This window comes from Coregonus clupeaformis, chromosome 31 (genome assembly GCF_020615455.1).
Source record: "Coregonus clupeaformis isolate EN_2021a chromosome 31, ASM2061545v1, whole genome shotgun sequence".
Classification (NCBI taxonomy): domain Eukaryota; kingdom Metazoa; phylum Chordata; class Actinopteri; order Salmoniformes; family Salmonidae; genus Coregonus; species Coregonus clupeaformis.
In genome coordinates this window covers 11,323,200-11,347,080 of record NC_059222.1, presented here as the reverse complement: position 1 = coordinate 11,347,080, position 23,881 = coordinate 11,323,200, and the positions used below count along the sequence as shown (strand labels likewise).

Genomic DNA, 23,881 nt, shown 5'->3' with positions numbered 1-23,881 from the left:
AAGGCAACAACTGTTGGCGCAATTATTAGAAAATGGAAGAAGTTCAAGATGACGGTCAATCACCCTCGGTCTGGGGCTCCATGCAAGATCTCACCTCGTGGGGCATCAATGATCATGAGGAAGGTGAGGGATCAGCCCATAACTACACGGCAGGACCTGGTCAATGACCTGAAGAGAGCTGGGACCACAGTCTCAAAAAAAACATTAGTAACACACTACACCGTCATGGATTAAAATCCTGCAGCGCACGCAAGGTCCCCCTGCTCAAGCCAGCGCATGTCCAGGCCCATCTGAAGTTTGCCAATGACCATCTGGATGATCCAGAGGAGGAATGGGAGAAGGTCATGTGGTCTGATGAGACAAAAATAGAGCTTTTGGTCTAAACTCCGCTTCGCCGTGTTTGGAGGAAGAAGAAGGATGAGTACAACCCCAAGAACACCATCCCAACCGTGAAGCATGGAGATGGAAACATTATTCTTTGGGGATGCTTTTCTGTAAAAGGGACAAGACGACTGCACCGTATTGAGGGGAGGATGAATGGGGCCATGTATCGCGAGATCTTGGCCAACAACCTCCTTCCCTCAGTAAGAGCATTGAAGATGGGTCATGGCTGGGTCTTCCAGCATGACAACGACCCGAAACACACAGCCAGGGCAACTAAGGATTGGCTCCGTAAGAAGCATCTCAAGGTCCTGGAGTGGCCTAGCCAGTCTCCAGACCTGAACCCAATAGAAAATCTTTGGAGGGGGCTGAAAGTCCGTATTGCCCAGCGACAGTCCCGAAACCTGAAGGATCTGGAGAAGGTCTGTATGGAGGAGTGGGCCAAAATCCCTGCTGCAGTGTGTGCAAACCTGGTCAAGACCTACAGGAAACGTATGATCTCTGTAATTGCAAACAAAGGTTTCTGTACCAAATATTAAGTTCTGCTTTTCTGATGTATCAAATACTTATGTCATGCAATAAAATGCAAATTATTACTTAAAAATCATACAATGTGATTTTATGGATTTTTGTTTTAGATTCCGTCTCTCGCAGTTGAAGTGTACCTATGATAAAAATTACAGACCTCTACATGCTTTGTAAGTAGGAAAACCTGCAAAATCGGCAGTGTATCAAATACTTGTTCTCCCCACTGTATATTTCAAGAGCACAATATAGCCTGCACAGTCTGACTCATTATTACAATGACTCATACAAAGTGAGTGCAGTGTGACACTGAAAACCTTGTTGAGGATAGCGGGAAAGGACCCATAGATGCACTGTAAAGGGGTTACCATGAATTTGACAGTAATTTACTGGCAGCTCGTGGCAAATATATTTCTGTATTTAAAATTACAGTACACATACTGTAATATAAATACGGTATGAAATCATCAATTTGTAAGTCGCTCTGGATAAGAGCGTCTGCTAAATGATGTAAATGTAAAATGTACTGTCTAATGACACACAGTACAATACTGTAAAATTAACTATTATACTGTAAAAAAAAAAAATGCTACAGTAATGTGAATAAATTCATTAATTAAATTCATTGAGGGGAGGGGTTTGTATTTCACAGTATTTTACTGCAATCACATGGGATTCGTGCAAGCAGGTTGGCTGCTAGGTAAAGTGTTTACACATTATAGCATATTAATGAATATGTTGTGTTTTATAGCACTTGCACTTGTAGAGGCCTTAACAAAGGCTTCCAAACTGGCAGCGACTACAGGGCAAAACAGACCAAAAGGACATGGCAAAATGCTCAACCATTTAAGGTCAATTTATTTGGTTATTCCAAAATGTTATACATGTTAAAATTTTAAAATCAACTTCTAAATAATATAAACAATTAAAACAATAAATTATTAATCAACTCAAGTTAATCAAATGAAAAGAAAAACAATTACATAAAAATAACCACAAAAAAAATTCTATCAATCAAATAACATTTAACAAAGGTTTAAGACTAGCTGCCACTCCAATCTGTCCCCTATACATTTTTAATTGATAGGACGTTATAACCACATAGGAGTTAAATTGGTACAGCATTCTCACTCATAGGTGAACAAATATAGCCTCTTACAAGGTATGCCTCAAAATATGTTCATGAGACAGAAAAAACAATAACATGCACCCACAATGCACCATAATTTACAGTATGCAGCAGTAAAGTTTTTACTTTTGATAATACCTAATTACTGTATAAATTACCGTTTTCTGTTACTGTGTGGACCATACCCATTCCATTTGGGATGGAGATGGCCCATGTGAATACTGTATGTGTGGATTTAAAAAATATAATACATTAACAATGTTGGCCAACAAAATAAGCACTTTTCATGTGTTGAGAAATCGTTTGCAGGGCGGCAGGTAGCTTAGTGGGTAAGAGCGTTGTGCCAGTAACCGAAAGGTCGCTGGTTCTAATCCCCGAGCCGACTAGGTGAAAAATCTGTCGATGTGCCCTTGAGCAAGGCACTTAACCCTAATTGCTCCTGTAAGTCGCTCTGGATAAGAGCGTCTGCTAAATGACTAAAATGTAAATGTAAATGTTTGGTCTCACCTGTAACCTGGCACAGATGCCTTTGTTGGAATGCAGTTTCACCAGCTCATCAGAATGTGTGGTTGGCCTAGCTGCATTTCAATCAGCTGCAATACCCCAGAACAAATTAATGAGAATTATGTCATTTCGTTTAGCAACATAAACGTGTTTTATAATTGAATATGTTAGTCTAGAAACCGCAGTCAAATTGTATTAAAGTATGGCCGGAAAGCAAGTGCGTCTGCGTTATTTGGAGAGCCATTTGCGCAATTTTATGCGCCATTAATCTGTCCACCAGATGTCGTCATTGGGCTGTGGCAAATCGAAGAAACAGCCGTGTTTTACGCGCCTCTGGTCATGCCTATATGAGGCTCTGGAGAATGCCTCTGTGCGTACACTTCACCTACTGGTCTCGGGTATCCAGGAACACAACACACGAGTCGTCAGAAGAGAAAAGAAAAGGCGAGAGTGAAGGAGAATAAAAGGCAAGCTCTAGTAGACAGGTCGACACCTGTCATTCTCCGTCCGCATTCTCCTCGGTATCCTCGTCTGTTTTCAAAGACATGGGTGAAAAAACAACCGAATAGATTAAACGGAATGTACTCGTTTTACGCTGTTATATCATGTTTGAAAGAGCGCACTTTTGGCGAGTGGAGTGGCGTTTATTTAACCGTAAATAAATGATCCTAACTATTTTGACGCGGAAAGGTAGAGGTTTGTTTGTAGGCTACATTGACAAGCAGTACAGGTGGTTTTGAGAGGGGTCGTGCAGGTATTGTGCAGGATGTCTGACCGATGTCCAGTTTAGTAGCCTGTATAGACGGCCACTATTTTCTAAAAAGTCGAGGACACTCCAACCACAAGTGGCCATGAAGGACACTGGCGAATCAAAGGACCACCAACTAACAGTAAGTATGGTACAATACCGTAGCCTACCTATACATCATCACACCTGTTTACTATTACTGCAAGAACAGCAGTAATGTTGTATAGCCTACCGGTATAGGGAAATTTAAGTGTAATATGCCACATGGAAGTCGTGACTTTAGATAATTGTGTAGACTAGACTGTAGTCTATATGCCCGTTGGTTCTGGGTTGCAGAGATGAATGCCACTCAAGCTTGTATTTTATTCAGATATCCCACATTAAAGATTAGAATAAAATACCTACGTTTATTATAGCCTAAATTACATTACTTATCCTTAAACAAATTATGACTTTTTTATTACAGTACCTCTTGCCTCAGTCACATATGGAGACATTTGTTTACCTTTAACATTGAATTCCCATGTCATAAGTCAATAGTTGGCCAACTCCACACAGACCTTATTATTTCCCAGTAGTTTCTGCCTGTGTAATATAACATTTCTAAATTATTAACATGGCTCATTTCAGTTCCCCAGTCTCTCATCTTCTCCACCATGTCATACACTGACTAGCTCAACAGCACTGGGGATGGAAAGGATCAATATTAATCCCCATTGTATGTGGTATGACTGAATAGTCCTGTAAAGGTTTAATTAATATCGGTCAATGTCAAGAGCCGGATGTATGACCTGTATCATTGTCATATTATCTACCTACTAAACTTGTTATCTTGACTCTGCCACATCTGCCTCATCCTTGTATCTAATAACATTAGTTACCTATTTCACTAACAAACAACACCACTGCTCTACAATTTCATTCATCCGGCAATACATTCACACCAGGTGGCCTATTCAGTCTGACTGTATCAACTCAGAGACTGTGTTCTATGCACCGCTGCAGCCCTGATTATCTAATAGGTTTATAACGTGTTGATTAAGTATCAGTCTATACCTTGGTCTGTCTTGGTCTATCTGAGTATCATAATGTCCATCCATTATGTGATAGTAATTATACTGTGTGTAGGGAGCAGGTATTTATCTGCTGTAGAAGCACTTTCCCTGCAGTGCAGACCAAAATTGAGCTCCCTCCCGTGAATAGTGTTTTGACAGAGAGAGAGAGAGAGCTTCAGGACAGTAGATGGAGAGAGGCTCATGTCACAGTGACATTACACAAGTTAAGTTACTGTGTTAAAAACACAAGGTAACCATGATAATTTACTTTATCCTTTGCTCTTGTTGACTTGTGAATGGCATCAAGAATCCAGACTATTTCTGTGGTGTGAATAAAGAATCTCCTTGATGCTGTTCTATTATTTGCTGTGAAAGCTCTAACCTTGTCAAAGCTCTAGCACTGTGAAAGTTCTAACTGTGAAAGCTCTATCCCTGTGTTAACTGTCTTTCTGTGAAAGCTCTAATCCTGCATTGTTCTCTCTGTGAAATTTCTAACCCTGTGTTGTTGTCACTGTGTCGCTCTCTGAAAGCTTTAACCATCTTCTACCTGTGACTCTCTCTGTGAAATCTTTAACCGTGTGTTGTTTTTGTGTGTTTCTCTGTGAAAGCTCTAACACTGTGTTATTGTAGTTGTGTGTCGCTCTAATTGTGAAAGCTCTAATCTTGAAAGCGCTAAGCCTGTGTTGTTCTGCCTGTGTGTCTCCCAGGTGGCCCTGAGGATCAGACCCCTCAGCGATTCTGAGCGGGAAGAGGCAGCCACCATAGTGGCCCACAGAATGGACGACCAGGTTAGATGACCCACCGTGTGTGTGTGTGTGTTTGCGTGTGTGTTCATGCGTGCGCATTCTTCCGTTTGTGTGTGTGCATTAGTGTGTCTGTGCACACTGCTCAGTGAGTCAGTCAGTCAGCCAATCGAGTAAGGTCCATTTCATGTTGAATGTTGAAGACGTGTGTGTGTGTGTGTGTGTGTGTGTGAGAGAGAGAGACGCGTGCAGATGGCTCTGTACTGTGATTCAGTGGTTTGTTATAGTTTAGAGGGTGACCTCTGATAGAGGAAGGAAATTGGATTCCTTCTGAAGAAAGAAGGCAGCCAAGACATGTCTGGACATTAGCAAAGGAGGACATGATGTGTGTGAAACAGCTTTGTGCCATTTTTGAATGCTCCTATCCTTGATGGAACTGCTATTTGAGACCCACCATTTATCATTCTGACACTGTTATGAACATAGATAATATTATTATGAGCTTATTTTCAAGTTCTCTGTTGTTGTGAATATGGAGAACATCTCAGATGTCCTTTAACAAGTCTTCTGGCCAGATCACACACCTGACCTGAGGTATTCAGTCCCTATGGGGATGGGAGTTGGCGGTCGTTCTATTTCCATTTAGTCCATCTATTTAACTGAAATCCCAATTCTAATTTTCCTCAATGCAAAGCATGACCCCAACCAAAGGAAGTTAATCCATGATATACAGCACAGGGAAAGGCAGGGCTCCTATTGGGTCCTTGGGGAGCATATTTACCAGCAGCCAATTAGAAGCCCCCAGGTGTGTCCCTCATGGAGACAACTTGGATACCACGTAGTAATTCTTCTGATGTGATGATGATGAGAAGGAGGGTGAGAATGATGATGATAATGAGCAGTATTTTGACTGGGATATGGATGAGGTGTTAATACCACTGAGAATACACTGGTTCAGGTCTTAGTGGGTGATCTGCTGTAGGGACTAGATGTTGTTGGACTTATGTTTGGCATGACAATTCCATAAGGAGTTAGCAGGAGAGCAGAAACACTCTAGCTTCCAGGGTAAGATAACATGGGTTTTGCTGGTGAAAGATTTGATACGGTTCACATAATAATAAGTCTGTCATCACTAATTTGTTGTTCACTTCAGTCAAAGTATTTTACTGCATGGAAGGTGGTGCCTCAGTTAAACTGGAGATAATACGCATTAATTGTGAGTGAGGGACTGGAGGGACTGAGACCCAGCTGTCTGTCTGTCTGTCTGTCTCTGTCTGTCTGTCTGTCTGTCTGTCTGTCTGTCTGTCTGTCTGTCTGTCTGTCTGTCTGTCTGTCTGTCTGTCTCTTGTCTGTCTGTCTGTCTGTCTGTCTGTCTGTATGTCTGTCTCTCTCTCTCTCTCTCTCAAAAGCAATTCAATTAACCTACAACCAGACTTATTAACCCAGCAACTCTTCCTCTGCTCTGCCATGATGACACCACCAGGAGTAAGCTAAGTGTGATGGGCCCAGTGTGATGGTGTATTGTTGCTAACACAGCCCTGCTTTTTACAGTGAACAACAGTTCTTCAGTTAGCTCCTCAATCCATGCACCTTGGTTGGAGAGCAAGGTAGCAGCAATGTTCCTTTCCCTTTACAACATTATTGTCAACATTATGTCAACATTTTTGGTGACAATTTTTCATTGGCACAGGTAGAATAAAACAAAATATAACCTCTACATACACTGTTGATGTTATACTATTGAAAAACAAAGGCAAGGTGATAGAATGGAAACATTTTGTGAGTGGTTCATCTGTGTAGAGTAGCAGCCTAGCAGGTTATCTTAGGTGTGTTTACAGCCAAGGGCTTAGAGACACTACAATACAAACAGGTTGTGGAGACAGTGTGTGGGGTATTGTGTGTGTGCACTGCGTAGTGTTTACCTCTTACCTGATAAAGGGCTTATAGGCCTATGTGTTCCTGTGGAGAGAGGGAGAGAGTTGTGTTACTAGCTCCTTACAGTGCAGTAAAAAACAAAATATTACAAAATTATAATAAAATAACAAAAACTAGAAGCAAGAAATCATGAATGTCAGGATGAATCCAGTTAACAACTCAAATAGCACTGTATCAGTAATCCAAATCACAATCTATACGTATACAGTGCATTCAGACCCCTTGACTTTTTCCACATTTCGTTACGTTACAGCCTTATTCTAAAATTGATTAAATTGTTTTTTTCCCTCATCAATCTACACACAATACCCCATAATGACAAAGCAAAAACCGGTTTGTAGACATTTTTGCAAATGTATATATATTTTTAAAAAATTCAATATTACATTTACATAAGTATTCAGACCCTTTCCTCAGTACTTTGTTGAAGCACCTTTGGCAGCAATAACAGCCTTGAGTCTTCTTGGGTATGACGCTACAAGCTTGGCACACCTGTTGTGATGCGTGTGATAGAAGGAGTCAGGCGCAGGAGAGTAATACGCATCCAAAGAGTTTATTTCGTCGATAAACAGTTGCGCAAGCATGCGACAACAAAACTCAGGCACAGGGGAAATATCTACCCTGGCAACAGCAAGGTAAGAGTAGCTCAACCGAGCTACACACAGCTCACTACAAACAATCACCCACACAGACAAGGAAGCAGAGGGAACACTTATACAATGACTAATTGGGGATAAGGACCAGGTGTGTGTGAGTGATGATAAATGGATCGGCAGCGGCTAGTTCCTGCCCGAACAAGGAGGGGAGGCAGCCTCGGCGGAAGTCGTGACAGTACCCCCCCCCCCCCTTGACGCGTGGCTCCAGCAGCGCGCCGACCCCGGCCTCGGGGACGGCCAGGAGGACGCGGAGCATGGTGAGCCGGAAGGCGAGCCGGATGGCGACGGTGGAAATCCCGTAACACGGAGGGATCGAGGATATCCCTCACCGGAACCCAGCACCGTTCCTCCAGACCGTACCCCTCCCACTCCACGAGGTACTGAAGGCCCCCCACCCGACGCCTCGAATCCAGGATGGAACGGACAGAGTACGCCGGGGCCCTCTCAATGTCCAGAGGAGGTGGAGGGACCTCCCGCACCTCAGACTCCTGGAGCGGACCAGCTACCACCGGCCTGAGGAGAGACACATGAAACGAGGGGTTAATACGGTAATCAGGGGTAAGTAATAACCTATAAGTGACCTCGTTGACTCTCCTCAGGACTTTGAACGGCCCCACAAGAGCCAGACCCAATCCCCCGGTACAAAGACAGGGGCCTCACTGTGGTGGCGGTCAGCGTTGGCCTTCTGACGACGCACGGCGCGTTGGAGGTGAACGTAGGCAGCATCCCACGTCTCCTCCGCGCACTGAAACCAGTCATCCACCGCAGGAGCCTCGGTCTGGCTCTGGTGCCACGGTGCCAGAACCGGTTGGTAACCTAGAATACACTGGAAAGGCGTTAGGTTAGTGGAGGAGTGACGGAGAGAGTTCTGGGCATATTCTGCCCATGGCAAGAACAGCGATCACTCCCCCGGCCGGTCCTGGCAGTAGGACCGCAGGAACCTACCCACGTCCTGATTTACCCGTTCCACCTGCCCATTACTCTCGGTGTGGAACCCAGAGGTCAGGCTGACCGAGACCCCCTGACGTTCCATGAACGCCTTCCAGACCTTGGACGTGAACTGGGGACCTCGGTCAGACACTATATCCTCTGGTACCCCGTAGTGCCGGAAGACGTGTGTAAAAAGAGCCTTCGCAGTTTGCAGAGCCGTGGGGAGACCGGGCAGAGGAAGGAGGCGGCAGGCTTTAGAAAAGCGGTCCACAACGACCAGGATGGTGGTGTTACCTTGGGAGAGGGGAAGATCAGTTAGAACATCAACACTTAGGTGAGACCATGGTCGTTGTGGAACTGGTAAAGGTTGTAACTTACCAGCTGGGGTGCCTTACTCTGGGCGCACACTGAGCAGGAGGAGACATACACCCTCACGTCCTTAGCCAAGGTAGGCCACCAGTATTTTCCGGTCAGGCAGCGCACTGTAAGGCCGATACCTGGGTGACCAGAGGAGGGTGACGTGTGTGCCCAGTAGATCAGACGATCACGGATAAGAGCAGGCACGTACTGTAGCCCATCTGGACACTGAGGTGGAGATGGATCCGTGCGTAATGCCTGCTCTATATCCGCGTCCATCGCCCATACTACTGGCGCCACAATGCAGGAGACCGGCAGTATGGGAGTGTTGTCTCTGGGCCTCTCCTCTGTGTCATACAGCCGGGACAGCGCGTCTGCCTTCACGTTCTTCGTACCCGGGATGTATGATAGAGTGAAATCAAACCAGGTGAAGAATAGGGCCCACCTGGCCTGGCAAGGATTCAGCCTCCTCGCTGCCCAGATGTACTCCAGGTTACGGTGGTCCGTCCAGACGAGGAAAGGGTGTTTTGCCCCCTCGAGCCAATGCCTCCACACGGTCAAGGCTCGGACAACAGCCAATAGCTCCCGATCACCAACGCTGTAGTTCTGCTCCGCCGGGCTGAGCTTCTTCGAAAAGAACGCACAGGGGCGGAGCTTGGGTGGCGTACCCGAGCGTCTATCCCAACCTCGGACGCATCCACCTCCACTACGAACGGTAGTGATGAATCAGGGTGGGCAAGTACTGTGGCTGAGATGAACAGACCCCGCAGTTTGCTGAAGGCCAGGTCAGCCTCAGCAGACCAGCGGAGCCGGGATGGCCCATCCTTCAACAGGGAGGTAATGGGCACTGCGACCTTGCCAAACCCCGGATAAACCTCCGATAAGCCAAGGAAGCGCTGCACCTCCTTAACCGTGGTTGGAGTTGGCCAATTACGCACTGCTGAAATGCGATCTCCCTCCATCTCCACACCTGAGGTGGAAATGCGATATCCAAGGAAGGAGATGGACTGCTGGAAAAAACAAACACTTCTCTGCCTTAGCATGAAGGTCATTTTCCAACAATCGGGCCAGCACCTTGCGAACCAGGGGCACATGCTCGGCGCGTGTAGCGGAATACACCAGGATGTCATCGATGTAGACCACTACACCGCGACCAAGCATGTCCCGAAACACCTCGTTCACAAAGGACTGGAAAACTGAGGGAGCATTCATCAAACCATAGGGCATCACCAGGTATTCATAAGGCCCCGTGGTTGTGCTGAATGCTGTCTTCCACTCATCTCCCTCTCGGATACACACCAGGTTGTACTCACTCCTGAGATCGAATTTGGTGAAGAAGCGTGCCCCATGCATTGATTCAATCACTGAAGGAATGAAGGGGAGAGGATAACTAAATCTTATCGTCTCCCTCTTCAGTGGTCGATAATCAATGCACGGGCGCAGACCTCCGTCCTTCTTCTTCACAAAGAAGAAACTCGAGGAGGCGGGTGAAGTGGAGGGACGTATATACCCCTGGCGCAGGGACTCGGTGACATATGTTTCCATAGCCACCGCTTCAGCCTGTGACTGGGTGTATATGACTACTGGGAGGTACAGCGTCTACTCGGGGGTTTATCGCGCAATCCCCCGCCCGATGAGGTGGTAATTTACTAGCCTGCGTTTTAGAGAACGCTTGCGCCAGATCTAGGTATTCAGGAGGAATGCGCACGGTGGAGGTACTGTCTGGACTTTCCACCATGGTTGCACCAACGGAAACACCTAGACACCTACCCTGACACTCTCGCGACCACCACGTGAGGAAAGCAGGAGACTCAATAATGGAAAAAAGTTACCTGCTCACAATGAGTCTCCTGGGTAATCATGGTGACTGGTGCAGTAACTTCCTTAACCAACCCGGACCCAAATGGTCGACTATCAAGTGCTCTGATGGGGCGTGGAATGGATAGGGGAATCAATGGAATGCCTATACGGTGTGCGAATGCCCTGTCCATTAAGTTCCCAGCTGCGCCTGAATTGACTAGCGCCTTACACTGGGGAACATCCATGTGCTCAGGAAAGGAGACAAGTATTTTACAGTGTGCAGCAGAGGGCTCTGAACAAGTGTGGGTGTTCGATACCTGGGGTGATGCATGAGTGCCCTGCCTGCCGCCTCCAGGCCCAAAAGAACGTTGACTACGACGTGTGGTGTATTGTCCCTTTGTGCCACCAGAGTGGCACTGTCGCTGTCCTCCTCCGCTCTCTCGGCCGGCGGCTCCACCCAGCTCCATCGGCTAGAGGTCAGAGTCTTCCGGGGTGGAAACGGGCAGACCCCTACCAGGATGTCCTCTGGCTGCCAGCAAGTTGTCCAACCAAATGACCATGTCCACCAGTTTATCGAAGGACAACATGGTGTCCCGGCAGGCTAGTTCCCGTCGGACGTCCTCACGCAGATGGCACCGGAAATGGTCGATCAGGGCCCGCTCGTTCCACCTGGACCCCGCTGCCAGCGTCCGGAACTCCAACGCGAAGTCCTGTGTGGTCCTCGTTCCCTGCCTCAGGTGGACCAGTCGCTCACCCGCCTCTCGACCCTCGGGCGGGTGGTCGAATACCGCCCAAAAGAGGCGAGCAAACTCCCTGTAGTTCTCCAACGCGGCTCCTCCTTCGTTCCACACCGCGTTGGCCCACTCCAGGGCTTTCCCACAGAGGCAGGAAAGGACGACACCTTCTCCCGCTCCGATTGTGCCGGCCTGATGCTGGCAAAGTAAAGCTCCAATTGGAGGAGGAATTCCCGGCACAGCGCTGCTGTCCCCTCAAACGCTCGTGGTCGGGATATCTGGATCCCTGCTGGGGTGTTGGTGGCTGGATCCGGTTGGCCAGCTGGTATCGACAGATCGGGTCTGCTCCTCTCCAGGCGTTGGACGACCTGAAGAACCCGATCCATCGCTTCCCCCAAGCTGGCCATCATCGTGGAGTGCTCCTGGACCCGTGCCACGACTCCAGGCATGCGCTCTTCTCCCGCTGACTCCATAGCAAGGTGGGTGATTCTGTGATGCGTGTGATAGAAGGAGTCAGGCGCAGGAGAGTAATACGCATCCAAAGAGTTTATTTTGTCGATAAACAGTTGCGCAAGCATGCGACAACAAAACTCAGGCACAGGGGAAATATCTACCCTGGCAACAACAAGGTAAGGGTAGCTCAACCGAGCTACACACAGCTCACTACAAACAATCACCCACACAGACAAGGAAGCAGAGGGAACACTTATACAATTACTAATTGGGGATAAGGACCAGGTGTGTGTGATTAATTAGACAAGACAAGTGGAGTGATGATAAATGTATCGGCAGCAGCTAGTAAGCCGGTGACGACGAACACCGAAACCTGCCAGAACAAGGAGGGGAGGCAGCCTCGGAGGAAGTTGTGATACCTGTATTTGTATAAAGTAATCATTCTTCCCCCACCCCCCATTAAAAAAAATGGAAAAAAATGGTGGTTGTCCCATTGGCTATCATAAGTTGAATGCACTCTGGATAAGAGCGTCTGCTAAATTATGTAAATGTAAATATATTTGGGGAGTTTCTCCCATTCTTCTCTGCAGATCCTCTCAAGCACTGTCAGGTTGGATGGGGAGCGTCGCTGCAGAGATATTTTCAGGTCTCTCCAGAGATGTTCGATCGGGTTCAAGTCCTGGCTCTGGCTGGACCACTCAATGACATTCAGAGACTTGTCCCGAAGCCAATCCTGCGTTGTCTTGGCTGTGTGCTTAGGGTCGTTGTCCTGTTGGAAGGTGAACCTTCGCCCCAGTCTGAGGTCCTGAGCGCTCTGGAGCAGGTTTTCATCAAGGATCTCTCTGTACTTTGCTCCGTTCATCTTTCCCTCGATCCTGACTGGTCTCCCAGTCCCTGCTGCGGAAAAACATCCCCACAGCATGATGCTGCCACCACCATGCTTCACCGTAAGGATGGTGCCAGGTTTCCTCCAGACGTGACGCTTGGCATTCAGGCCAAGAGTTCAATCTTGATTTCATCAGACCAGAGAATCTTGTTTCTCAAGGTCTGAGAGTCCTTTAGGTGCCTTTTGCCAAACTCCAAGCGGTCTGTCGTGTGCCTTTTACTGAGGAGTGGCTTCCGTCTGGCCACTCTACCATAAAGGCCTGATTGGTGGAGTGCTGCAGAGATGGTTGTCCTTCTGGAAAGTTCTCCCATCTCCACAGGGGAACTCTGGATCTCTGTCAGAGTGACCATCGGGTTCTTGGTCACCTCCCTGACTAAGGCCCTTCTCCCCCGATTGCTGAGTTTGGCCGGGCGGCCAGCTCTAGGAAGAGTCTTGGTGGTTCCAAACTTTTTCCATTTTAAGAATAATGGAGGTCACTGTGTTCTTGGGGACCTTCAATGCTGCAGAAATGTTTTGGTACCCTTCCTCAGATCTGTGCCTCGACACAATCCTGTCTCGGAGCTCTACGGACAATTCCTTCGACCTCACAGTTTGGTTTTTGCTCTGACATGCACTGTCAACTGTGGGACCTTTGTGTGTCTTTACAAATCATGTCCAATCAATTGAATTTACCACATTTTGAGTCTCATAGCAAAGGGTCTGAATACTTATGTAAATAAGGTATTTCTGTTTTTTATTTGTCAAAAATTTGCAAAAAAATCTAAACCTGTTTTCGCTTTGTCATTATGGGGTATTGTGTGCAGATTGATGAGGAATAAAATGTATTTAATCCATTTTAGACTAAGGCTGTAACGTAACAAAATGTGGAAAAATTCAAGGGGTCTGAGTACTTTCCGAATGCACTGTATACACAAAAATATACAGTATATATACAAATGTATGTGGACACCCCTTCAAATGATTGGATTTCAGCTACACCCGTTGCTTACAGGTTTATACAATTGAGCACACCGCCATGCAATCTCCATAGACAAACATTGGCAGTAGAATGGCCTTACTGAAGAGCTCAGTGACTTTCAACGTGGCACCGTCATAGGATGCAACCTTTCCAACAAGCCAGTTTGTCAAATTTCTGGCCCTGTTAGAGTTGCCCCGGTCAACTGTAAGTGCTGTTATTGTGAAGTGGAAACTTCTAGGAGCAACAATGGCTCAGCTATGAAGTGGTAGGCCACACAAGCTCACAGAACGGGACCGCCGAGTGCTGAAGCGCTTAACGCAAAAAATCGTCTGTCCTCGGTTGCGACACACACTACCGAGTTCCAAACTGCCTCTGGAAGCAATATCAGCACGAGAACTGTTCGTCGGGAGCTTCATTAAATGGTTTTCCATGGCCGAGCAGCCGCACACAAGGCTAAGATCACCATGCGCAATGCCAAGCGTCGGCTGGAGTGGTGTAAAGCTCGCCGCCATTGGACTCTGGAGCAGTGGAAACGCGTTCTCTGGAGTGATGAATCACGCTTCACCATCTGGCAGTCCGACGGACGAATCTGCGTTTGGCGGATGCCAGGAGAACGCTACCCGAATGCATAGTGCCAACTGTAACGTTTGGTTGAGGAGGAATAATGGTCTGGGGCTGTTTTACATGGTTCGGGCTAGGCCCCTCAGTTCCAGTGAAGGGAAATCTTAACGATACAGCATACAATGACATTCTAGACGATTCTGTGCTTCCAACTTTGTGGCAACAGTTTGGGGAAGGCCCTTTCCTGTTTCAGCATGACAATGACCCCATGCACAAAGCGAGGTCCATACAGAAATGGTTTGTCGAGATCTGTGTTGAAGAACTTGACTGGCCTGCACCTCAACCCCATCGAACACTTTTGGGATGAATTGGAACGCCGACTGCGAGCCAGGCCTAATCGCCCAACTTCAGTGCCCGACCTCACTAATGCTCTTGTGGCTGAATGGAAGCAAGTCCCCACAGCAATGTTCCAAAATCTAGTGGAAATCCTTCCCAGAAGAGTGGAGGCTGTTAAAGCATATTAATGCCCATGATTTTGGAATGAGATATTTGACAAGCAAGTGTCCACATACTTTTGGTCATGTAGTGTATACTAAGAATGATATGTAGTAGTAGTAGATATACACTGAGTATACCAAACATTAGGAACACCTTCCTAATATTGAGTTGCACCCCCCCTTTTGCCCTCAGAACAGCCGCAATTCATCGGGCATGGACTCTACAAGGTGTCAAGCATTCCACAGGGATGCTGGCCCATGTTGACCATTCTTGATACACACAGGAAACTGTTGAGCGTGAAAAACCCAGCAGCTTTGCAGTTCGTGACACTAACCGGTTAGCCTGGCACCTACTACCATACCCCGTTCAAAGGCACTTAAATCTTTTGTCTTGCCCATTCACCCTCTGAATGGCACACAATCCATGTCTCAATTATTTCAAGGCTTAAAAATCCTTCTTTAACCTGTCTCCTCCCCTTCATGTACAGTGATTGAAACGGATTTAACACGTGACATCAATATGCGATCATAGCTTTCACCTGGATTCACCTGGTCAGTCTATGTCATGGAAAGGTGTTCTTAATGTTTTGTACACTCAAGAATCCAGTATATAAATACGCAGTGTGTATCAATAGTGTAACACAAATGCAATGTAGCCTACATCACCAGGGGGTTATGAGATTACCATGCACAGGATTTTACACACACACATACACTGAATCGCTGACGAACTAAGAATAAAGCACCCTCCTCAACAGGCACCTTATGGCACCCTCTGCTCTCTCCCTCCAGGTAGGTAAGGCTGAGATAGATTAGCTGGTGGCTGGCTAGTGGAGACTACGCTCCATCTCTCTCTCTCTCTCTCTCTCTCTCTCTCTCTCTCTCTCTCTCTCTCTCTCTCTCTCTCTCTGTGTGTATCCCTCCCTCTTTCTCTCTCTCTCTCTCAGACGATTCAGTGGCGAGCGTCTAAGCCTGAGGTGGATGAGATGAGCTCACTTAGGGGCTTTAGAAGGAAGCTCAGCTAAGCTTGCTGCCTGCCACCTGCTCTTTGGAGCTTCCCAGCCACAGCCCTACCCAGTCCACCTCCAACCACCTGTTACGAGAATAACCAGCAGAGCCATGTCTGGAGGTGAATCAGGTTCCTCCTCTCCTTGAAAGACAAAGGAAAGTCAGAGGTGGCTCAGACTCGGACTGTATTATGAAACACATAATTGAGAACAGCGGTTAACTTGACATTTGGGCATTTCAAATGAGTGCTGGTGATATGTGAGCATCTACAGTTGCATTACTGTATGTGTGTATCCTCCACCGTGTGTGACCCTCCTTGGCTAGCAGGCTTACTTTTGGCACCTTGGCTAGTTTTGGTTGGGCTATTATCCAAATAAGGCGGCAGGTAGTCCCGGGGTTAGAGCGTTGGGCCAGTAACCAAAAGGTAGTGCTGATTTGAATACTGGAGCCGACAAGGTGAAAAATCGGTTGTTGTGCAAGGCACTTAACCCCAATTGCTCTAGGGACACCAGCAAAATGGTGTAACCCTGGCTGCGACCCCACTCCTCGCGGTGTCTCAGGGGGAGTTGGGATATGCAAAAAAAAATAGCATTTCCAATTCACTCAAGTACACACTTGTACAAAGAATGAAATAGGATATAAGCACCTACTAAATGATATTATTACGATGTGTGAAGATAGCTAAGTGCTAGTGGTTATTATGTTAATTAAAACAGAACCCTACAGTGTGGCGGGAGGGACCATCTGGACATGGGAGACAATGACTTACATAACCATGTTATATGATCTAATGCTATGGCTCCACTATACCAAGAGAGACCCGTTAAAATGTGGAGAGGACTTCAAAAAACAATTCTTACTGTTTAGTCACTACTCACTAGTGTAGCAACTCTAATTGTCAGATTTTTTAAATGTATACTCACTTTGACACACAAAATATGTCCAGCTGAGAATTACTCATGTTGCCTACACGTAGCCTACATAATATATGGGTTATGACTTCCAGACGAGTGTTTCCCCCACTTGAAAACAGTTGATCTTCTCTTCCTAAGAAAAACCCAGTATGATGGCCACTGAGTGTGTATTCAGCCCACATGGTAGCGATGAGTAAATGGAGAGACAGACAGGCGTTACTGTTGACCCTAACACTTGATTAATGCTGTCTATATTTAGTCACCTGTAGAGACAGAACAGGAAGCCACATATAGATGAGCTCAGTGGCTGGTTTCACTGAGTTGATATTAGCGCTAGCTACAACGTGGGCTATAAGCAGAGCCATTAAGTAATGTATCTACTGTAACTGTAAGGCTCAGCCTATATAAGCACACACCAGCAGCGCTTTTAAATAAGACTTGATATAGGGTAGCCGACTTATAGAGAAGGAGGGAACCTACTAATCAACTGTTCCCAGCAGTTATCAAACTTGATAAGTAGGCCACTACTCTTTAAAGAATTTACGTCTTCCTAAAACAGGAGTAACTTGACACAGTATTGACAAAAGCAATAATATGCAGTACATTTCCAGACATTTTTATGATATAAGCTTCCCATGCTAAATTGCTTAATCCACAATTATGGAAATGTATATAGTGCCAGAAGAGTGATGTATAAGTCCTATTATCACTGTGCCAGGCTATCTGGTGTAGGGTGTGGTATTGTGTGCCATGCAGGATGTCTCCTGTAGCTTTAGGGCCAGTTAACAGGCAGGGCAGGGCAGGGCTGTCACCCACACACACAGGGAGCACACAAGAGAATGGTTTATAGGGAGGCCTTGTCCGTCACCATGGAGACCACCAGACAAGGTCAGGGCTATTTTTTTTATTTTTTTTCACTGCCATAAGAGGGAGGATCTATCAGCTCTGCGTTAGAGGAGAGAGGGAGAGAGGAAGCAGGGTCGGACTGCTGGGGGTGTCTTCTGCCCTCCCAGGGCTTCTATTGGCTACTCTAACCATGAATTCTTCAGTAAAGATTTTCTTTACATGCAGTGGGGACTAAGTGAAGTGACTGTCCATTTTGTTGTTGTTTTGGAAGCTTTGAAGGCTTGGAGTTTGTGTGTGGGATTGTGTGACAGGGAGCGGTACATCACTCAAAGTAATGACGGTAGCAATAGTTAGAAAGGAAGAAAAGTTTATCAGCGCTGTCTGCCGCTGCCTCAGCGTTCTTTCCTAAAGTACAACAAAGCGCTGTATTCACTCTATCCCCAGAATAATTCTAGTCATCTACCTGTTAACACATGGCCATGAATCGGCAAATTCCCTTCTTTGTGGACTACAAAGCATCCTGCCTGGGCATTCTGTATTCTGTTTCTTCTGCTTTTATGCCCAGAAGTCTCACTGAAAGGAGATTCAAATTGCTCTCACCTCAGGGGCTGTACAACAGCCAGCCTGATTCAGCTAGAATAGCACATTCTAGCACCCCCTGTGTAAGGTAGAAAGCATGCTGTGAGGAAGATTGAGGAGGTAGTTGGCGGGGGGCTGATGCTCATTTAAAATGGATGAAAGAAAGAAAGAGACGCTCATTTCAATCAATCATTTTCACCATTTACATTTTATTTTTATTATTTTTATCATGATAAAACTCCTGTTTCACTTTCTTACCGTTCACTTCAGTAGCCCTAGATGATCTTGACACAGTTATAGTTTGTTGTATTTTCTAAAATAGAACAGCCACAAAATAGCCTTGTTAGTGTGTCTGAGGGATAGACTTGGAGGACTTTGTCCAAACAGTGTCAGAGTCTTTTACGAGGCATCGTATTTGAATAGGTTCCTGGACAGGAGAGGGGGGGAAAGGAACTACAAACAAACCCCAGCAGTGTCTTTCTTTAGCCGCAGCCGAAGATTTAACCTCAGTCAGTTCCTCCACCAGAGGTAGAGCCAGGAATGAGAATGAAGTGGCTGTAAATGGCGACACCACTCCTGGCTGGCACTGGCTGTGGAGGGAAGAAGGGAAGGAGGGAGCCACAGCAGGTTGGAGGTTGCATCACAACAAAGGGACCTATTTTCTGTGCAGCCAGGTTAACATGACAACACTAATAGACAGTCTGACCCTGAACACTGTGTTGCTTAAAGCACTGCTTTAAGTGCTTTAAGCAACACTAAATGACTTTCAGGGTTTTAATCACCTACTGTAATTATTTTCACAATACAGATTCATAAAACTCCCTACATCTCTATACAGTATAGGCCTATTTTCTAGTAAAAGGAATTTTATGAATAATATATTAGAGACTGTTGAGCAAGACATACACAAAATATGTATTACTGAACAAAAATATAAACTCAACATGCTTCATAAAAGGCTGCTCTAAAATGTGCAGTTTTGTCACAACACAATGCCACAGATGTCTCAAGGTTTGAGGGAGCATGCAATTGGCATGCTGACTGCAGGAATGTCCACCAGAGCTGTTGCCAGAGAATTGAATGTTTTCTACCTTAAGCTGCTTCCAACGTTGTTTTAGAGAATTTGACAGTATGTCTAACCGGCCTCACAACCACAGACCACGTGTAACCACGCCAGTCCAGGACCTACACATCTGGCTTCTTCACCTGCAGGATCGTCTGAGACCAGCCACCCAGACAGCTGATGAAACTGTCTGTAATAAAGCCCTTTTTTGGGAAAAACTCATACTTATTGGCTGGGCCTGGCTCCCCAGTGGGTGGGCCTGGCTCCCAAATGGGTGTGCCTATGCCCTCCCAGGCCCAAACATGGCTGCGTCCCTGCCCAGTCATGTGAAATCTATAGATTAGGGCCTAATGAATTTATTTCAATTGACTGATTTCCTTATAAATTATTAACTGTAACTCAGTAAAATCGTTGAAATTGTTGCATTTATATTTTTGTTCAGTATATATGACTTTATTAGAGTTACTTATGACTGTACAGTATGTGCCATATATTGTGGATCTAAGTATAACTTTGTTTGTGTCTGTGTGTGTGTGTGGTTTATTGTAGTGTGTGTGGTCTTTTGGCCACCCAGCCCTCTGGCCAGTACTGTTACTGTTAAACATCATCAGTGCGGAGCAGTGTGTGCCTTTGAGCTCACCTCCTGGCCACTTAATACCTGTTACACAACCAGGAGGCAGGTCAGCCACAGGGTCAGCACTGCACTCTCATCATTGGCCCACGGGTCAGCTCTGCACTCTTCTTATTTGCCGGCCCTCTGCTTTGTGCTTTCCATCCATCCATCCCCCACACACACACACACACACACACACACACACACACACACACACAGGGCCTTTCAGGGGGCATGTGCTCAAAATGATATATTTTTTTACTTTCATAATTCATATCTCGGAATTCATAACATACTAAATGCCTCTGTAGCATAGGGCGATTTATTTCTGCAACAACACACTCATCATCATAAATTGTAAGCAAGCTAGTTACAGGGCCTCCTAAAGACATGATTGACATCAGGAAAAGTGGGTGGGCTATCAGCTGATCATTGATGTTGATGATTGATGTAAATCTGCTAGTTAGCGCAACCAGTGGACGGGGTGGCGAACTTGATGACGACTTGCGGGCAGTGGGTTCCCAACAACAATGACAAAATACAAAGGGTAATTATATCACCACCCAAAAGGGAACTTTGGAGACTGGAAAGTATGAAAAAAATTAAATAATGTATGCACTCACTAACTGTAAGTCGCTCTGGATAAGAGTGTCTGCTAAATGACTAAAATGTAAAATGGAAATGGAAAGGAAAAGGAGCATGTGCTCTACATAGGGAGAGCCCTATCTGTGCACATGCTTGCACGCATACTCACACACACTATGATTTTGTTGTTGTTCATCATATGACGTACAGTAGCCACCGTGAAGGTGAATACAGTTTTTTTGCCTGTTCTGTACTTTTCCTGTTTTTTCCCCCTCTCACCTCTGATGGATTTGTAATGGACAGAAAATGGACATGGGCTCATAATGATGCCATCTCTGCCGTGTTAAAGGGTGTGTGTGTGTGTGTGCATAATTTGTTTAAGGTAAGTGTTGACCTGAAGCAGTGCTAAATTAGTTTCTCTCTTCTACAGTATAGTGATGGTATAGTTATTTTTTGACAATATTATATCAATATTTGATGGCAAGTATCGATTTGTAAAAATCGATAATTATAATTTGTAGGTAGCATTAGCAAGCGCTAGTCGGCTATACCTGCACCAAAACTCCAGTATTTTTTTTACTATAGCTTGTTCTCCATCTTCCTTTTAAAATATTTCCCTGACTGATCAAAAGTTGTTTACTCTATAGTGAGCAATATGTTTGGAACATCAAATCGCAATAAAATCACAGTATCGAACCGCAATACATATAGAATCGTAAGAATCGCAATACATTATCGTATTGGCACCTTAGTATCATGATAATATCGCATCGTGAGGTCCCTGGCAATTCTCAGCCCTAATACAGTACATGCAGTGATTACAGTGCATTCGGAAAGTATTCAGACCCCTTGACTTTTTCCACATTTTGTTACCTTACAGCCTTATTCTAAAATTGATTAAATAGTTTTTTTCCCTCATCAATCTACACACAATACCCCATAATGACGACGCAAAAACAGGTTTTTAGAAAATGTTAGAACGTATTTAAAATAAAAAACTGAAATATTACATTTACATAAATATTCAGACCCTTTACTCAGTACTTTGTTGAAGCACCTTTGGCAGCGATTACAGCCTCGAGTCTTGGCCCCCCTGTATTTGGGGAGTTTCTCCCTTTCTTCTCTGCAGATCCTCTCAAGCTCTGTCAGGTTGGATGCGGCTCTGGCTGGGCCACTCAAGGACATTCAGAGACTTGTCCTGAAGCCACTCCTGTCTTGTCTTGGCTGTGTGCTTAGGGTCGTCGTCCTGTTGGAAGGTGAACCTTCGCCCCAGTCTGAGGTGCTCTGGAGCAGGTTTTCATCAAGGATCTCTCTGTACTTTGCTCTATTCATCTTTCCCTCGATCCTGACAAGTCTCCCAGTCCCTGCCTCGGAAAAACATCCCCACAGCATGATGCTGCCACCACCGGAGGGATGGGGCCAGGTTTCCTCCAGACGTGACGCTTGGCATTCAGGCCAAAGAGTTAAATCTTGGTTTCATCAGACCAGAGAATCTTGTTTCTCATGGTCTGAGAGACCTATAGGTGCCTTTTGCCAAACTCCAAGCGGGCTGTCGTGTGCCTTTTACTGAGGAGTGGCTTCCGTCTGGCCACTCTACCATAAAGGCCTGATTGGTGGAGTGCTGCAGAGATGGTTGTCCTTCTGGAAAGTTCTCCCATCTCCACAGAGGAACTCTGGAGCTCTGTCAGAGTGACCATCGGGTTCTTGGTCACCTCCCTGACCAAGGCCCTTCTTCCCCGATTGCTCAGTTTGGCCAGGCGGCCAGCTCTAGGAAGAGTCTTGGTGGTTCCAAACTACTTCCGTTTAAGAATGATGGAGGCCACTGTGTTCTTGGGGACCTTCAATGCTGCAGAAAATATTTTGGTACCCTTCCCTAGATCTGTGCCTCGACACAATCCTGTCTCGGAGCTCTACGGATAATTCCTTCGACCTCATGGCTTGGTTTTTGCTCTGACATGCGCTGTCAACTGTGGGACCTTAGACAGGTGTGTGCCTTTCCAAATCATGTCCAATCAATTGAACTTACCACAGGTGGACTCAAGGATGAGCAATGGAAACAGGATCCACCTGACCTCAATTTCGAGTCTCATAGCAAAGGGTCTGAATACTTATGTAAATAAGGTATTTCCGTTTTTTATTTGTAAAACATTTGAAAAGCCTGCTTTCGCTTTGTCATTATGGGGTATTGTGTGTAGATTGATGAGGAAAAACATTTATTGAATCCATTTTAGAATAAGGCTGTAACGTAACAAAATGTGGAAAAAGTCAAGGGGTCTGAATACTTTCCGAATGCACTGTATGTGGAGCTTTTCAAAGGCACTCTTGATAGGGAGCCATTACAACGAATATCCACTTCAGCTTTCACTGCAGGTTTTAATCCTGGCTAATGATGGGTGCTCTAGTTGTGCTATAGTATAATAGTCTCCTAAATTATGGTCGCAGTAGGTGTGCCAGGTTAGGGTGACATGGAGACAGGGAGTGTGGTAATTTGATTGGCTCCCACTGAGTTCTGGTAATAGCATGGGAACAGCTAGGCGACTAACTGAATCAAAGAGAGGCCATCCAAAGCAACAGAGACTGGCTAAAGGGCTTGAAAGAAATTACATTTGTTTTTGTATTTTCTTATACTAGGGCTTCTTTTGTGAGCCAAATGAAACATACAACAGTAACATTTTACTCTGGAGGATTTTGCACTGTACATTTTCACTGTGTTCATTTTCTCTAGTGGTCACATAATGTCTGGTTTGGCAACCTATATTTTGGTATCTAGAGAGTCTCTCTATAACCAGTTCTGCTAACATTTCTACATTTCTTGTGGAGGCTGTTTATTCCCTTATCTTAAATAACCTTTTTTGTCTGACAGTTTCTCCATGGTAGGCAGTCATGTCATGGCAGCTGTATTCCATTTTAAGTATTTTCCCTGGCATAGCCTGGCCCATGGCCTGACCAGCCCTGCTGCTGACCCGAGTTCTGACTGACTGACCAGCAGTAGTAGCTTGGTGATGAGGGTGGTGGTGTGTTTAGGTTAGGACTCATTGTATGCCCTGCTCCCAGTGGCCCAGCCCAACCTCTATGTTGTCCTGTCTGTTTGTTGCTGTCCCTGTCCCTGTAATCAGCTGCTGTCCTAGATTGTTGCGCCATGCCCTGCGCTTCTGACCTCTTGGTCATGACCTCCGGATTACCTCTGACCTCTGACACTTGGCCAGTAGGCTCTTGGGCCTGTCATCTGCCACAAATGTTAAATATGCTTGCCTCTATGGCCTGACCTGGGGAGTTGTGTACCTGAGGAGTTGTGTGTTTGGTGGTAGCCAGATGCTTGGTCGTTAGTACTACAATCAAGTATTCTGGTATTCATCAAACAGGGAGTAGATTTATTGTTTACCGACAAGGTTTACAGTTGATTAAGTTGATTAGATAAAGC

The 23,881-nt window shown here is 45.8% G+C and overlaps 1 protein-coding gene across 1 annotated transcript in view; it reads left to right on the top strand.

The window, feature by feature from the left end:
- Positions 1-2,933: 2,933 nt before the first annotated feature.
- Positions 2,934-23,881, top strand: part of LOC121547565 (kinesin-like protein KIF19) — an 87,545-nt gene continuing 66,597 nt past the window's right edge. Inside the window, exons 1-2 of the mRNA XM_045209785.1 lie at positions 2,934-3,429; positions 5,050-5,130. Coding sequence (XP_045065720.1) covers positions 3,391-3,429; positions 5,050-5,130 — 120 coding nt within the window. The 5' untranslated portion in view covers positions 2,934-3,390. The remainder of the gene's footprint in view (positions 3,430-5,049; positions 5,131-23,881) is intronic.